Source organism: Lepidochelys kempii, chromosome 8 (genome assembly GCF_965140285.1).
Source record: "Lepidochelys kempii isolate rLepKem1 chromosome 8, rLepKem1.hap1, whole genome shotgun sequence".
Taxonomy (NCBI): Eukaryota; Metazoa; Chordata; order Testudines; family Cheloniidae; genus Lepidochelys; species Lepidochelys kempii.
In genome coordinates this window covers 33,904,381-33,921,689 of record NC_136387.1, presented here as the reverse complement: position 1 = coordinate 33,921,689, position 17,309 = coordinate 33,904,381, and the positions used below count along the sequence as shown (strand labels likewise).

Here is a 17,309-nt window from a genome sequence, read left to right as displayed (position 1 = left end):
GAGCTAGCTTCCCTGCTTCGTACATTGTCTGTATGTTCCAAAAACCAAGTTTGGTTTTTGTCTTGGTGTTGAGCACTTCAGTCTTCATGCCAGTGACTTCCTTTTGGCTTTCACCACTGGCAGTCATATGGGTCATTGACTCCTGAAGGCCATCGCACACAGTCATTGTTGATAATCATGTCATAATGTCATCATAATATCACTATGAAGAATATGGGGTGCAGTGTCACAACCTCCATTTGAAATATTTTAGGGGTGGTCCACAAATGAAAGAGTTGAAAACCAACCACTGAATTAGAGACTTGCTTTCAGAAAGACATCCAGTTCTGATTTAAAATGTCATGTGACAGAGAATCTATCCCATACCTTGGTAAACTGTTTCAGTGGCCAATTATTCTGTAAAAAACGTAAAATAAGATTAAAATTGTGCCTTATTTTCAGTTTGTTTTTCTAGCTTTCACTTCCAGCCATTGGATCTTGTTTGTCCTTGTGTGTTAGATTAAAGAGCCCTGTAGTGTCATACATCTTCTCCTTCGTGGTATAAAAGACCAATTGCTAGTCTGAAGTATAACTTTTCTATAGCCTGCCTTTGGGACAAATTGTATGGGTGCTGAAAGTTAAGGAGCTGATAACTATACTGAAATAGAATAGATTGCCAACCAGTGCTACAGGATGGCATTCACTCCTTAGGAAATTCTTTGCCAAAACATTAAAAATTCTGTGCCAAAAAACTAAAAACTCTGCACACAATATTTTAAAATTCCGCAAATTGTATTTGTCAATGAATAAAATGTGGAGGGTCCAGCATGGAGAGGGAGGGAGGGATAGCTCAGTGGTTTGAGTATTGGCCTGCTAAACCCAGGGTTGTGAGTTCAATCCTTGTAGGGGGCCATTGAGGGATCTGGGGCAAAAATTGGGGATTGGTCCTGCTTTGAGCAGGGGGTTGGACTAGATGGCCTCCTGAGGTCCCTTCCAACCCTGATATTCTATGGCAGCGGGGAGCACAGGCTACTGGCTGCCCGGTGATGGGAGATCACCCTGAGGTCGCCCCTCTGTGTCAGTCGTCCCCCTCTCCCAGGACACAGACTCAGCAGTGAGGCGGCACCTGATCCTGACACGGCGCAAGGGCCAGGCTTTCCCCAGAAACACCCCAGGGCCCCTCTGCACCAGGCACACCAAGTGTGGGCAGGCAGGCTCAGCCCAGCAGGATCCAAATGTGGGGGGGATCCAGGTGTGGGATGAGAGGGTTCTGTGTGCGGACAGCTCAGTGTGGAGCTATGTGTGGGAGGGATCTGGATGCACAGAGGCTTGTTGAAGGGTTCCAGGTGCAGGGGCAATGGGACTCTGCAGGGGAGTCCAGGTGAAGGTGGCTGGGGCTCAGTGGGGGAGTCTGGGTGTGGGGGGCTCAGGCTGCTGGGGCAGTGGGCTGTGGTGGGGTGGGGGGCTCAGTGCAGCTGATTGAGGCTCAGTGGGGTGGGAATTTGGGTGTGGGAGGGTTAATTGGGGTGGTCCAGGTGCAGTGAGGGTGGAGCTCATCAGAGTGGGGGTTTGTGTGTGGGGGGCTTGTCAGAGGGTCATCTGGGTGCGGGTCTGGATGTGGGGGGGCAGACCTTGGTGGGTGGGTCTGAGTGCGGGGGGTGGGGCTTGGCAGGGGTGTCTGTGTGAAGTGGGGTCTCTGGATGTAGGGGTAAAGCTCAGTGGAGTGGACGTTCTGGTGCAGGGGGCTTGGTGGAGAGGGTTATGGGGGAGAGGAGGAGGAAGGAAAGCTCGGCAACGTGGATTCCAGTTGTGCGGGATTAGGTGGAGGGGGGAGCATCTCGCTGCATGGTGATCCTTTTCCCTGCAGCTGAGGAGCGATGATGGGGAGGGCATGGAGCTTCCTGCAGCTGCGGGAGGTTTCTGGGGGTGGATGTGACCTGGTCCCGGCTGCTCTTTTTAAAGGGGAAGAGCAAGTCCTGTCCTCCCCTAGCCCAGCCAGGACTAGCAGCTGAGCCTGGCGCAGAGTTGGAGCCACCGGTGGGGGCGTCCCCCACTCCCCTGCAGTGATTTACCTCTCTGCTGGCTGCTCTGGGTCCCTGAAAAGATGCCCATGCTGCTGGGGAGAGTCATTTTTCTGCGGGGAAGTAAAGAAATCTGTGGGGGATGTGAGTTCTGCGCACACACAGTGGCACAGAATTCCCCCACGAGTATAAACTTCTCGCATTCTTGCTGCTCATTGCTCTGAGGAAGGATATCTTCCTCTATCACCCAGTATAACTTTAAAAAGAATGATTTTTCAGCTCTCCCGCTTCCTAATTTGGTTTCATTAGCCCTGATAGAGAGAGGTTTAAAATAACTTTGATTTGGTGATGAGTTGGCGGGTGGGGTGGTGGTGAGGAGGGGAGAGAAAAGGGAAAAAGTGGAGGGAAAGATTTTAAAATATAATGTAAACTAAAAGGACTGATTGTAGCACTGGGACTAAATATTGCTATGCAGCATTAGGGTGAGAGTGAAGGGGTGTGGGAAGGGGGGCCATTGCTCAGAGGATTGGGAGATATAGGGGCAAGGGAGAAAGAGCTCAGCCTGTATTTCAGTACAACTTGATAATGATCTTTAACTCTGACTGTATCCTTTATTTAGCCCAGGACTTGGAACTCAACTGTGAGAGAAAAACTAACCAATTAAACAAGAAATTCAAAAATTTGATCCAGTGAAGCCAGTGTAAACCCCTAATGCACACTTAAAAGCCATTTAGCATTTGCTTGTTTCAGTTTAGGATAAATTGGCAACTAACTTAAGTGGAAGATATTAACCAGGGTGGATAAAAATCAATGATTTAAAAAAAAATCTGATTTTTTTGATAAAATGTTTTTTGAGGAAAAAACCCATCTAAAGATAGTTTTAATTAAGATAAATTATAGCTCAAAGATATCTGATCATGGAATAGGGATTATAAATTCTAATTCTATAGTATGAGACTATATATTCATGTAATGTTTAAGAAAAGTTTTATAAAGGAGTTCCAATAGTTCATGGATTAGGGACCCAATCTTATCAGGTTCCAGCAGCTTCTGTATAGATTATTTAGGTTAATCTTTTTATCTACCCAATGGGACTCAGTGCTCAGTCTAGAAGATAACACTGCAGTTCTCAAACTGTGGATTTGTGTCTCCAGAGATAATATGCTTGTTAACAGCAAAAATGTTTAAAATAAATAATATATAGAGGTGAGAAATAACAGACCTCCACCCTATTGTCCCTCTGCAAATTTGTGTACATCTCTCTCTTTCTCTCTCTAAAAGTTCAATGTATAGAAGATTGTTGGGGGGTGGAATAGATCTGGACAAGGAGAAGTCTGGAGATAAATGTGAGAAGGGAGGGACAGGCAGTAGAAACAAAAGTGAAACTGTTTGAGCAGCATATTCCAGAAGTCTTGAGGTCTTTGAGTGTAGCCTTCATTGATTTGAGATCTACCATACCATTCTCTCACTAGAAGGAAAAACCTATAATGGCAGCAGGCCCTAAAAGAGACCCAGTTTGGGAATATTTTAATGAAGTTCCCCTACCTGTGAAGAATATGTATGAAGGTTTAACAACCAACAAGAATGCACTTTTGTGTCAAAATCCATGATTAAATTGAGTCTTCCTGATTATTGATTTAAATCAAATCCACTCTGATATTAACCCAATGAAGCTTAGTACTTTTGTCTTCAAAGTGTCCTATAAACAGTAACTACAAACAAATGAATGGATAGAAGCAAAATTTTAAAAACAATTGTCATTGACTTATTTTACACCATATATTTTCCCCTTCTCAACGAGGGAGTCTTATCTTAGTCTTCACTGCCCAAAAAGGGTGGGGGTTTTTTACAACAAGATAAGTAACCCATGTTAATTATCGCTCTGAAAAAAAGTAGTGGAGAGACAGGCTCAGGGAGTTTTTACTGCTGCATGGCCTAGGAGAGGTCAGCACCCCACTTCCGCCCCCGGCATTTAACCTAACCAAGCTATGTTGCTGTAAAAACTGTCTGCACCTCATCTCCTCTAGGATTTTACAGCAAGACAGCTAGTGTGCATTAGTTATTTTGCTTTAAAAACACCTTTTTTGGCATTGAAGATGTAGCCTTATTACTTCGTTACTGATTATTGCTAATTGGATAATTCCTTGTTTTTTTCCCCCCTCCAACTGTAACTAAGATAGAATCTCTGCCCACTTCCTTCCACTGTAGCCTGCCATTAAATGCAGGAGTAAAATTCTTTCTGCCAAGACAGCAAGTGAATCACTTCATTGATTGGTATAAACAAATACTGGCAGATCTCCATTCGTGCCAATAGTTACCTATTTCTAACCTTGAGGTTGGAACTACTGCAATAGTAGAATTTCCCTGCAAGGTGGCATCTGTGGACTTCGAACATAAGAATGGCCATACTGCGTTAGACCAAAGGTCCATCGAGCCCGGTATCCTGTCTGCCGACAGTGGCCAATGCCAGGTGCCCTAAAGGGAGTGAACCTAACAGGTAATGATCAAGTGATCTCTCTCATGCCATCCAGCTCCACCCTCTGAGAAACAGAAGCTAGGGACACCATTCCTTATCCATCCTGGCTAATAGCCATTAATGGACTTAACCTCCATTAATTTATCTAGTTCTCTTTTAAACCCTGTTATAGTCCTAGCCTTCACAACCTCTCAGGCAAGGAGTTCCACAGGTTGACACAGTGCTGTGTGAAGAACTTCCTTTTATTTGTTTTAAACCTGCTGCCCATTAATTTCATTTGGTGGCCCCTACTTCTTAAATTATGGGAACAAGTAAATAACTTTTCCTTATTCACTTTCTCCATACCACTCATGATTTTATATACCTCTATCCTATCCCCCCTTAGTCTCCTCTTTTCCAAGCTGAAAAGTCCTAGCCTCTTTAATCTTTCCTCATATGGGACCTGTTCCAAACTCCTAATCATTTTAGTTGCCTTTCTCTGAACCTTTTCTAATGCCAGTATATCTTTTTTGAGATGAGGAGACCACATCTATATGCAGTATTCAAGATGTGGGCATACCATGGATGTATATAAGGGCAATAAGATATTCTCCTTCTTATTCTCTATCCCTTTTTTAATGATTCCTAACATCCTGTTTGCTTTTTTGACTGCTGCTGCACATTGTGTGGATGTCTTCAGAGAACTATCCATGATGACTCCAAGATCTCTTTCCTGATTAGTTGTAGCAAAATTAGCCCCCATCATATTGTATGTATAGTTGGTTTTTTTTTTCCATTATGCATTACTTTACATTTTTCCACATTAAATTTCATTTGCCATTCTGTTGCCCAGTCACTTAGTTTTGTGAGATCTTTTTGAAGTTCTTTACGGTCTGCTTTGGTCTTAACCCATTTACTCTAACCATCCACAGGAAAAAGAAAAGGAGGACTTGTGGCACCTTAGAGACTAACAAATTTATATGAGCATAAGCTTAAGGAAATATAGTAACAAAAAATACGGCATTTCCTCGTCCCTTGTTTTCATACACTTGAATTAAGACCAGTGCTTTAGTGATCTAAACAAATGTATAGGGCCTTGTGGGCCTATTTTCCTGTGCCTGAGTGAGTTCACTTCTGTGATCTTAAGTGAGTTGGGGTTACTCACCAAACACTCCTAAAGAGCTTGATTTATTTTAACTGAAAGATAAAAGACCATACTAAATCAGCAAGTGAATTTATAAATGCAAAACATCTTGTAGAAATAAACTTTTCACCTGGCATAGGTATTTAGTGTCTTCTAACTGAATATTTGAATCAGCCTACTGTTGGTGGTTTGCACAACTGTCAGTCCACTAAGCTATTTGAACAGGTTCTCCTATACTTAAAGCAACAGCAGAAGCTATGAGTATGCAGAACTGTAGTGATGGGCTCTGCATCTCTGGCTTGAAAAAAATATTTTGCCCTTGTGTTCTTTCCTAGAAAAAGCCAACATTAAAGTTGCCAAGTCAAGCGCTCAGAAGTTAGGAAATGCCAGAAGAAAGGTGACCTTTGAAGTAAGGTGGGATAATCTCCATTTTACAGATGGAGACCTGAGGCACAGAGGCTAAGGTTAAATTAGAACCTGTGAAATGTTTTATTGATAACTTTTCCAGCATCTTACAGAAGTGCTGTGGCAGAGGCAGGGTTACAATCTAGTTCTCAGGGTAGAATTTAACTGCCTTAACCAGAAGACTATCCTTTCTTTTCCAGCATTCCCCCGTTCTGATTGCATTACACCTTCTAACTTCTGCAGCAAATGACACAGGATTCCTACAGGCAACAGTCCAATACAGTACACAGTCCTGTGTCCGTCCTTTGTACTAACATTGCAATCTTACTGCTCTTTTAATACAATGGTTTAAATGTAATTTCTTCGTTTTCAAAAAACAAAGTAAATTGAAAAAAAACCCACATTCCCATTTTCTGGAACCATATTGGCTCTCATAGTTCACACCTTGTTCTGATCTTTAAATTGACGACCCAGACCTCGGGCCAGTGGAGTTACTGGTAGCAGTAACAGTTCTTTTCCACTATGGGGACCAAGCACTAGGGGGAGATGGGACATTTTGCTATTGGGATTTACAGCTCTTTGTGGACAACAGAGGAATGGTAAGACTAAAGCTTTTTAGAACCTTTTGCTCCTTCTAACCCCAGATGTCACTGCTTTTGTCTCTCCCAAATTACCCCTTGTCCCCACACACATGGCACCTTCCACCCTCCCTCCCTGCCCATCCCTTTGTGCTTGAGTCAGGCTGTTTCCTTCTTCCATGCTTCCTGAGTCTAGTGAGTCCACTTTCTGCCTGGTCAGGCCTGGTGCTGCAGCAGCCCCTGGCGGACAGGAGGTTCAACTGAAGGGAAAATTGTTCAATCCATGTAGCTCAGGGATAGAGCATGCTCAGTCACGACCTGAGGATGAATCATATGCAGTCCAGTTGGCATGTAGAGGCTGAGTGGGGATGGAGCATGCTCAGTGCAGATGGAATCTTTGGTGCCTGTAAGCCTCTGCTGATCATGTTAAAAACTGCAATTTTTCAGGGTCTCATAATGGCTAAATTTCAGAGGATTTTCATGACTGCAGAAAGCATGTCTAGGACACCAGGGTGGCCCCCTGCTAAATTTCAGATCCGTGCTTTAAAGCATGGAGGTGTTAGAGCTACTCAGTTTAAACTGTTGTGAGTATTTTTTAACAGGGACAAATCATCTTCTTTCCTAACCTCATTCTAGGAAATAGCTGAACCTTTTTTTATGAGACTTTCTGTAAAACTTCAGACAAAGACACCTGACATAAAAATCTTTTTAGCCAGAACAATTATTTTGGCAAAATTACAAACAATTGAAAACAGGATTTTGTGATGGAAAGTATTACGCAACCTTAAATTTAGGCATTGCTATCAGCACAATCTGTAATTACATACACAAAGCTAGGTTAAGAGTGTTTAAGATTGCAAAGTCACACACAGTAGTTAGGAAATGCCAAAATTATGTTTTGGGATACCTTTTTTCTATCCCCTTGTGTATGTTATCATAGTCTTTAATTACATGATTGCATTCTAGGTTTTTTTCTGCAGGTCCCCCGTCTCTATCTGTGCAGGGGATGGACGGTGCTTAAGAAATACGGTGACTGTACAATATTTCTTATCTACTTTATTCCTTGTGTGACACGGTGCACTCTTTATTGTACACCATCGAAGAAGCCTTGCAACATACACAATGATTAATTTCCCCATGAGCTTTTCTGTGGTGCTCCTTTCTGGAGTATCTGAATGCTAATCCTTGTTTTAGGGATAGGGACAGTTGAGTTCCAGCACTTCTGAAAATCAGATCCCAGGTATGTCAAGTTCAGTGCACAGAAAATGAAGAAACAGTGGCCACCTGAGAAAATGTTGATTTGTGTGTCTTGCTTAGCATCACATAAGAAGTCTGACAGAGTAAGGATCATTTCTGGATGGCATCTGACTAACTTAATCACAAGACTATCTTTTCTCTTCTTGTAGTCTCCTTCCCCATTCTCTTCTCTCTTTCCAACTTCCAGACCATTTGGGGCAAGTGTCCTATGGACATTAGCCAGGTTCGCCCCACAAACCTGATTCATTTGCTGAGCACATGCGGCTTATGTAATGAATGAGGCAGGGGTCTGGTGGGGGGAAAAAACCAAATAACACATTATTTTCATAATGCATACATACAAATGAGCTGAATTAAGGTTTCATGACCAACCTTAATTTTGATATTTTTGAACTTCCAGGTATGAAACTTACTAAGTGCCTTAAAAAGGAAAAGGCATAAATTTGATTATGTTCAGCTGCTATACACATCTTGCATGATTTGAAATAAAACAGTGGATCGCCTATGCATGAGAAGCCCTATTTTACAGGCGGCAAAGCTGGTGATGGAGGGATAGCAGTTTGTTTGAGAGGCAGTGTGGATAGGTGAGTTGGACTTGGGTCTGTCATATTGGAGATTTGGGTTCTAGTTCTGTGTTGCATAACTTCTCAGTGGGGTATGAGGCCTTCCTCAAAAAGGATTGTGAGAGTTCAGAATTACTAGTTCTAATCAGAAGAAGTGAGCCTAGAACTCATGGTCGTCTGGTTTTCAGTGCAGGCAAAAGAAGACTTTGATAGGGTGTAGCAACATTAGGATTTGTTTTGTCTGTGTCCTGCATGGGGTGAGTGGTATCTGAAATGCTGAAGTGAGGTATACCAGCAGTGCTATAGAATGTGGGTGTGGCATGTTGCCCAAAATGGCACTTCCTTTACCCCAGGTGTATCCTTCTGTACATTTCAGAGTTCTGGGGGTAGTGGAGCTCTTCAAAAATGTCACAAGTATGTCTGTAATATAAAGTGTCAGAAACCCTTAATACAGGGGTTTCTGCCATCCCCCTTACAATAAAGTGGACTGATACTAACCACATGGTTAGATGAACAGAAAAAGCAATGGTTAAACATAATCAAGATTTTGGAACACTTTCATTTCTAATTATTTTTAAAAAATTAGTCTTAGTGTGTTAATCTCGGGGAAAACGGGTTGGAAATCTATATGCAACTTTGACATATGTTGTACAATATACACTAGAATAATAGTATTTTCTTATGTAATTGGTACTTACGTTATGCCTACTCATATAATTACTTTTGTCATCAACAATTACTGATTATGGTTGGGAAGATTTATATACGCAGGGCATATAAAAGAAAATGGAAGATGTTCTGAAATCCTGATTACGTTTAATGATTGCTTTTCCTGTTAATTTATGCAACATGGTTACTATTAGTCCAGTTGATTGTAAGGGGGATGGCAGAAACCCCCTGTATTAAGATTTCCTAACACATTGTTACAGTGTGAAGTTTTTCCAGATGTACCCGGGAAGTGAATTGGCTTTAAAATTTTGGCATGTTCAAAAAGTTCTATATTTAACTAAAATTCAGTTTTATGCTATACTAGGTTTATAATATAATTCATTACTGTGCTTTTCATCTGCATTGGTTTTTCTTTGTTTCCCCTTTTCTGTTTTATTCCCCTTTTTTCTCTCTCGTCTATAAACAACTCCAGTTGGTTAACTTTGTAATTTTATGGCATCCTCTTGTAGTTGTACCAAGCGTACTCAGTTGCATGTTTCAGGGCATAAATTAATTGATGCATGGGTCTAATAATGACTCTTGTATCCACCTATACTCAAAACATTGTTCAATTGGTTACATGATTATGGGGATTTCACCAGTTTGTGAAGCATCTGCTATTCCCACAATTGGAATTTCTGGCTTGATGGGCAATGGTCTAACCCACTTGTACAAAATTCTTGCCACTTATCTAGGAGTTGTAGATTTTATTGATAATCTAAACAGAATTAATAAAAACTTATCAACTTTGTGGGAAGGGATGTATGTAAAATATTCATGGTAAATTTTATAGAATTTGTCAATTTTCTAAAGCATGTTCTTTTCAATATGTTTCCCGTGTCCTTTTTTCTCATTATTTATGTTCCTCCTCTTCCTTTCCATATAATATTTTGTGGAGTTCCCACACCCATGAGACATCAAAGTTTTGCCTTCCAGCTCAATAACTCTTCCGTGTCACCTGTCTCTGTTGTTCATTTGTACAGTTTGATCCTTATTGCTTAGCTGTGTGGAGCTCAGAACCTAAACAGTCAAAATGTGCCCTAGGATACTTGCATGCTGTTGCAGTTTCTGCATTAGGGGCCTAGGGATCCATCTAAGGGTCTCAAGGCTCCACAAATTTCTGTAAGGATTGAAGAAAATAGGAATTAGAGGGATAGATTGGAAAACTAGGAGTCAGAACAGGGCAAGAAAGATCAGGATTATGAGAGAGGATGTAAGTATATGCTTTAACTCCCTATTGTGGCAATTCCACACACATTCTAGTAATTTAACTAAAAGATTCATAGACAATATTATGCATATATTAATACTGGGATAGTCTCTAGATTCCAGAGGAACTCAGTTGTATCGTTACCACTGCCTATTAGTCCAATTAGTTAACACATTCCAATAGCAGACTTCTATGGATATAACGTATTAGCCAGTGCATTCTAAACCTCTATCCTAATAAACCAGGCACTGTTTATTTTTAACACATGCTAGCTGATTGAGTTGAATCCTAGAAATTTCTGTGTAATCAGCTATCATATATTAAAATATACTCTCCCTGGGCTCTACTAAAGTTTATTATTACATGTTAGCTAACATTCCCATAACATAGCATTGAAGTGGGGAAAGGCTAAATGTTAGCCAAGTGCAAATACAAAGCCAGGGAGAGAAACACAACTTTATATTTCTTTGACTATATTACAAACTAATTTTTTTGAAGATGGCAGTGTCCTTGAAAAGGATCTGCAAATTAAATACATCACTTACAGCATGCTCCACACTATACAAGAGGCAGGTGTCAAGACAGTCTCTGCTCTGGGGAGTGTACAGTCGAAGATTTATTATAACTATAATTTTTTTATTTCTTGAATAAATGGGGCTGTGGAGTTACTGGTTCATTTTATGGAAGACAAGGTGTAAGTGAGCAGAACAACCTTTTAGTCACTGCTCATTTTTCTTGGTGGTAAGGGGAGTGAGGAAAAATGACTTCTGAGCCATTTGCGTTGAGATGGGGAGGGAGCAAGAAACAGGGAAGTAATGGGAGTCGAGTCCAGGTGGGATGGCAGCTCAGAATTGAATTATTTGGGGAAACAAGACTGATTCAAGTATGCTGGATTTTTTGAGGGGAGTGGCAACATTTTATCTTTCACCTGGGCTGGTCTGCTGAATACACCAACCCCAAGTCATCAGATTAAAAGAGCATTCAATCTTCTTTTCATTTCAGTTGTTTGTGGTCCATTACCAGTGAGTTTTTTATACTATGCTAGCATGTAAAACTAACCATTCTTTTTTTACATTTATATTTCACCTTTAAAGGGAGATGATCTATACTCTTCTTTTAACAGATGCAGCTAATTTATTCCATTGTTAGTAGTTCTTAGGCATTTGCACCTGTACTTCCTGCAAAATTTCCACTTCATGAATATTTTTGGCTTTGTGTTATCCTTGAGAACTCACTGGGCTTTTGTTAGTCTTCCAGTATCACTTATTGGTATGGATGGGCAGAGTACCAATAATTATTGTCAATTAATTTGTGCTCCTTCTGGATGGTTGTGCAGTAGCAAATAGAATCATGCATAAAAAGAGGTGTTTACATCAGTGACAGTACTGCTGCATTTAAAAACCAGAGAACACAATCCCAATGAGATGATAATTTTAAAACATGAGGCAAAGGTGTGTAGCTTTTTCAAGTGTAATTGTGTTTAACATATGTATGTCACCTCGAAGCGTATGAAAATTTTAAACAAATATAAATAGTACTGTCTCTGTCTGTATTTGGACTCCTTCTCCTCCACTTTTTGCTGTATTTGTCTCTGCTGCTTACATCATAAGCAGGTGAGTTTGCTTTTTTTCTTCCAGGCATATTCCTCTTGCTGGCAATTCACAATGTAATTCTTCAAAAGTGGGATACGCCATTTCTCTGTAACAGGAAGCCAGGCAGGAGGGACTCAAATAAGTTTGAGGGAAGCTTACAGTTAAAAGGGGGGTCAGTGAGTGTAGCTTTATGGGTGATGCTGTTTTATTTTTCTAGTAAGCTTCCTCCTTTGGTGTTGAAATAAAGCTGCATTCTGTGATTTGCTGTTATCACAGGACAAAAACTGTATAGAGGAAGAGGGAAGGGTGGTAAATGTGTTCAGAACATAGCCAGTACCCTGGAAGGGGGGATGGCTCCTAAGCAGTTGTGTGTACAGTTTCTATCAGAGAGAGTTCATAATGGAAGAAGACCCCCCCACCCCCGACCAAAAAAAAGAAAGGCAGGGAAGCAGGATAAAATATACACTTGGAAGTAGGTATAAAACTCATCTTAATTCCACGTTTTTCCCCAGAACAAGTGATATATAAAGGAGAAGGGAAGAGAGATAACATCAAAATATACACACCTGTAGAAATATTTATAGTTTTCATTTTTAAAAAAATACACAGCTTTCCCTGACAGCCCCTTTACCAATCCATTATCGATTGGCCAATTTTTTGTAGGTATGAGTGATGGAGGGGAGGAGAGGGAATGGGTGTGTAGGGTGACTCCAGTGAATAGTGATTGCAGAGGTATGAGGGGAAGCAGTGAGTAAGTTGGGATTCATGAGTGTGATTTGTGGAGAGAATGCATGACTGTTTCAGTTTTAGTGGCAGAATCAAGTGAGTGAATGTGGGCAGGTAGTGGAGAAAAGAAGATATGAACTGAGGGAAAAGGAAAGTTTGAGGGGAGGATGGATGTTGAGGGAGGCGGACGTCAGGTTTTCCATTTAAAAAAAAAAAGGGAAGGGAAGAAAACAGGAGAAAGGTAAAGAGGGAGAAGAGAAGTTTGAAGTGAGATACATACTGGTGAAGATGGAAGGGAAAAAGATATCAGAATTCTTGAAAGGAAAATAGAAGTAAAGGGAAATGGCAGCTGCCAAATCTCTTGGGACATTAAAAACTGTAAATGGCAATCAGCTACAAAATAGTCTGTAGAGAACAATCTTGCACTCCTGATAGATCTTTTATGTCTAATATATGATCTAATATTACATGAGTAAGAGGGTGTACTGACTGGATTTTTTTCACCCGAGACGTATGTATTTTGACTTCACATCAGAAGCTGCTTGTTTAATCACTTCAGCAATTTTCCTGTTCACCTGAGGGAGTTTAATTCTAATTCATAAATGGACTTATTCCCCATTGAGATAATTAAAAAGGCTAGATGAGAGCCTGTTGATGGAAACTGAAGAGAGGTCAGAAGTGGAATTATCTTTACTGTAAATGGAATCAGTGAACATACTCTAGTTCACTGGAAATCTTAACATTTATGGTATCTAGATTTTATGTGACTAGAAATCTCTTGTAATGTTTGATAGGAAAATAAGGTTTTATCTTTTTTAGATGTGCTTTTCAAAAAGTTTGCACAGGCATGGAATTGCCACAAAATTTAAACACATGCAGAGGAAAATTCAAATAATATTTCTGTTTTTTCCTAGAACACATCAGTAATGGAGGATCAGAATGAAGATGAATCTCCAAAGAAAAATACCCTATGGCAGGTATGACTGAGGTTCCCAAGGGAAGGCAGTAAATGATATATAGATAGTTGGCATTATTTTCAATATGTCTGCCTTTGAGAGAGCTTACTCCTGCTAGTTGAATGTCCCTCTTATACATAGTAGACTTGATGCCATCGTATATTTAGCTCAGAGTGGAGTCCTCAGGTTGAAGATGACAGTGATGGACAATTTTATACATGACTTGTTCTTTCCAGATTTTTAAAACTTTGTTCACTCTACCTTGAAATGAGATAATTTCAGCATCAAAACACAGGTTTCAGTACGGATTCATAAAATAGAGAGAGACAGTGCAATGGCCATAAATGGAAGGAACAAGGTCTAGCATTGTCCTACCACTGCAGGAAAACTGACTGTGGTGAAATAGGCATAACAGATATTGTTCTCTAGAGGAACGTGTGTGTATTCCAAGCTTGCTGCCTTTATGCTCTGAAACACAGTATCAGGAAACCTCTGGATTTAATTTGATCAATTATTGCCAGATAGTAATCGGTCATCTTCTTCTGAGAAGTTCAACCTGCTATATGGAATGCGGCTTTGACTAGAGTTGACTCTAAAACAGTCACATGGTCTCAGCCTGAGAGACCAGCAATCCGTAAATCTATGGATTTATTTCCCAGTAAAATAAACAGTCAAAATTGCCTGTCCATAAAACCTTGTCCTTTTAAAACAAACAAACAAACAACAAAAACCGATTATAGGGCAACTTCTCCTTGTGTGCTGATGTTTTTATATTTAAACAGTCATCTCCCTACCTATGAACTTTACTCCCTGTACAAGAGGAATAATCCAAAGGATGGTGTGGTGTGTGTGTAACTATTGTCATGTATAAAGAAGAGGTAGATGAATAAAATGTAGAATGTCAGTAACAAATGCTTTTTGAGATATCACTGCTCAAACCGTAACCTTTCAGACTTTGTCACACACCATGTGCAGGATGTTATGCGTTTTTTCTGTGAAAAAGTAAAGGGAAGAGGAAGACTGTGATGTGTGGCTGCTTGGTTACATGCTCCTCTTCAATTCTATTCTCTTTATTTTCCCTTTCTGGGTGGTGTTTGTGGCCATGTTTGTATCAAATCTTCCCTGAAAACAGTTGAGGTTACAAGCAATCCCTTACTTGTTTAGTTCTTTCCTCCCTTATATTTACTATCCGTGCAATTTTGGGGTCTTGCAAATTTGAGGTTTGCTCAACTTGTACACCAGAGCAACACCCAGCAAAGAAAGGCATGAAACAACCACTCTGCTGGTTTAAGTGGTATTTATTCTTTAGTTTCAAGAGGCTTTTGAAAACTTAAGGAATCCTAGAGCAAACTGAAATTAGCAGTATCACTGCTTTTCCTACAAACTCTGCAGACATACCCTGAAATGCTCTGTGGATCAATTTGCACATCTAAGGGTATGTCTACACAGTTGGCATTGAAGCGCAGCTGTGGCAATGCTTTAATGTGGCTGTGTAGTCGCGGCTCCAGCTCTCCCAGCACTGCAATAAAACCACCTCAGTGAGGGGACTGGCTACCAATGCTAGGAGCATGGCTCCCAGCACTGTAGCACTATCTACACTGCCACTTTACAGCACTGAAACTTGCATCGCTCAGGGGGGTGTTTTTTCACACCCCTGAGCAAAGAAAGTTTCAGTGCTGTAAGTAGCAGTGTAGATAAGGCCTAAGTGTCTGCATATAGCATAGTGGATTAGTGCGTAACACTTTCAGATCTGGAAGCTCTAGTTTCACATTTTCAGGGTACTAGTGAAGCTTAGCCTGCTTAGTCAATATACTATAGTTAATATACTATAGATCATAGTGGAGCTGTCCTGTTTCTTGCTATCACTCTTTCTGCCTAAACTGCACGATGTCTTGTCATCCTATAATAGTGCTTATTAAACACTAGGTGGTGGTGTATGCACAGTGATGGTTAGAAATTCTTACCAAATACTGAGAATGTTTGGTACCAAGAAGTATCATGGAAGTAGGCAGTATGGCCTTGAACTTTCTTCTTCTTGAGTGAAAAATTTAACATCTGTATTGTGTAGTGGTGTGGCATCCATGGCAATATCTGTTACGGCACCCAACTGGAAAATTAAAAACCAAGGTCCCATTTAATGGTCCTAGGTGTTGGCATTTGCACACTGTCAGGTGGCAGGAGTGGACTGTCATAAGGAAAGGATATATAATTTACAAATTCCTGTCAGTTTTAAATAATGGGGCAAGAAATGGGCAGTGCAATTTTTAATTTCTAATTATTATCGGCACTTCATATCTTTTCCCTGATTTGTGTTGTATAATTACATCCATTGAAACCAATGGAAGTTGTGGAAGGAATACAACAGTAGAAAGTTGTGGTGTGAATAGGAGAGCCTTTCCCCTATGTTGAATGAACACTTCAATGTTACTTTAAATAATTGTAAATGGGAAGAGATTTTTAGTTTTTCAGTGTAATTGATAATTTATAATTATATAAGAAAAAAAAACAATTTCAGTAATCTCATCTATGAAAGCAGAATGTCCAAGTTAATCTTTTTGCATAAATGGCTTTTATTATAGACTTCAATATTTCATTCTGTTAAGATGCACTTCCTTGCATTCTCAGCCCCTTTTTCAGAGTTCAGGTTACTCTTACCTGACTATACATGCTGATATATAAGTATTAACTTTTATATTTTTTTTAAAAATAGATAAGTAATGGAACTTCATCCGTGATAGTCTCAAGGAAACGACCATCGGAAGGAAACTACGAAAAGGAAAAAGACTTGTGTATTAAATATTTTGACCAGTGGTCTGAATCAGATCAAGTGGAATTTGTGGAACACCTTATTTCACGAATGTGTCACTATCAGCATGGACATATTAACTCTTATTTGAAGCCCATGTTACAACGGGACTTCATCACTGCTTTACCAGGTAACAAATGTATCTATAAGAATTGGGAGATAAGTGTATATTTTACTATAGATAAATGTAGATTATAAATCATGTACATTTTTCTGGACAGACACCATATTTTTATTTTTGCCTGTTGAGTAAATACATACGAGAATAACTTGTCAGCCATTTCTGTGATTAATTGAACTGGCCACTGGATGCCAGTATTGTTCCACATAAATACAGTTTAACTAGTATGTTTTAAAGAACAGTCTGTGTTTTACTTGGATCTGAATTGTTGTAAAAGTTGCTTTTCAAATGCAAACTTTATCCTAGATTTCTTTTCCATAGCAAACCCTTTAAAGTAGAAAATACCATTAGCCTGCATGGCTTTGATTTGTGAAGCCTATACTGCATTTTTTGTTTTGTCCTAGGTTTCTCAAATATTTTTTAAAAGTGAACTTAAATCTGTCTGCTTTGATAAGCTAGTCTATACATTTGGTTTTCTTGCTACTGACTCTTAATCAAAAAAGTTAATTGTAAAATTTTTATACAGTTCAAGTTTGATTCCTTTCCTCAGTATCTTGTATGTTAACAGACTGTTCATACCTATGCATACTCTATGCAAGTCCACAAAGAGGATGGAGCCCTATTGTTCCAGGTGCATATAATCCCTGTAGCTTTAGACTTTTTTTGTGCTTGGCAGGCAACTTATATTTCCGTCTCCTGAGCAGGAGCAACAAGGAGTTGGTTCCCTGGATTTTGTTCTGATTTCTGATAGTGAGAGGCAGCTACCTTTAAAAAAAAATAAAATAAAA

At 40.0% G+C, this 17,309-nt stretch overlaps 1 protein-coding gene across 6 annotated transcripts in view; it reads left to right on the top strand.

The window, feature by feature from the left end:
- The window catches only part of FBXW11 (F-box and WD repeat domain containing 11), a 125,737-nt gene that overhangs the window by 51,670 nt on the left and 56,758 nt on the right, over positions 1–17,309 (top strand). For 5 of the 6 annotated variants that reach the window (XM_073355998.2, XM_073355995.1, XM_073355997.1 and 2 more), the window contains 2 exons: positions 13,553–13,615; positions 16,305–16,530. In XM_073355998.2, the coding sequence (XP_073212099.1) occupies positions 13,553–13,615; positions 16,305–16,530 (289 nt within the window). Of the gene's footprint in view, positions 1–8,106; positions 8,424–13,552; positions 13,616–16,304; positions 16,531–17,309 lie in introns of those variants that run through there. The other variant, XM_073356000.2, reaches the window with a different exon arrangement.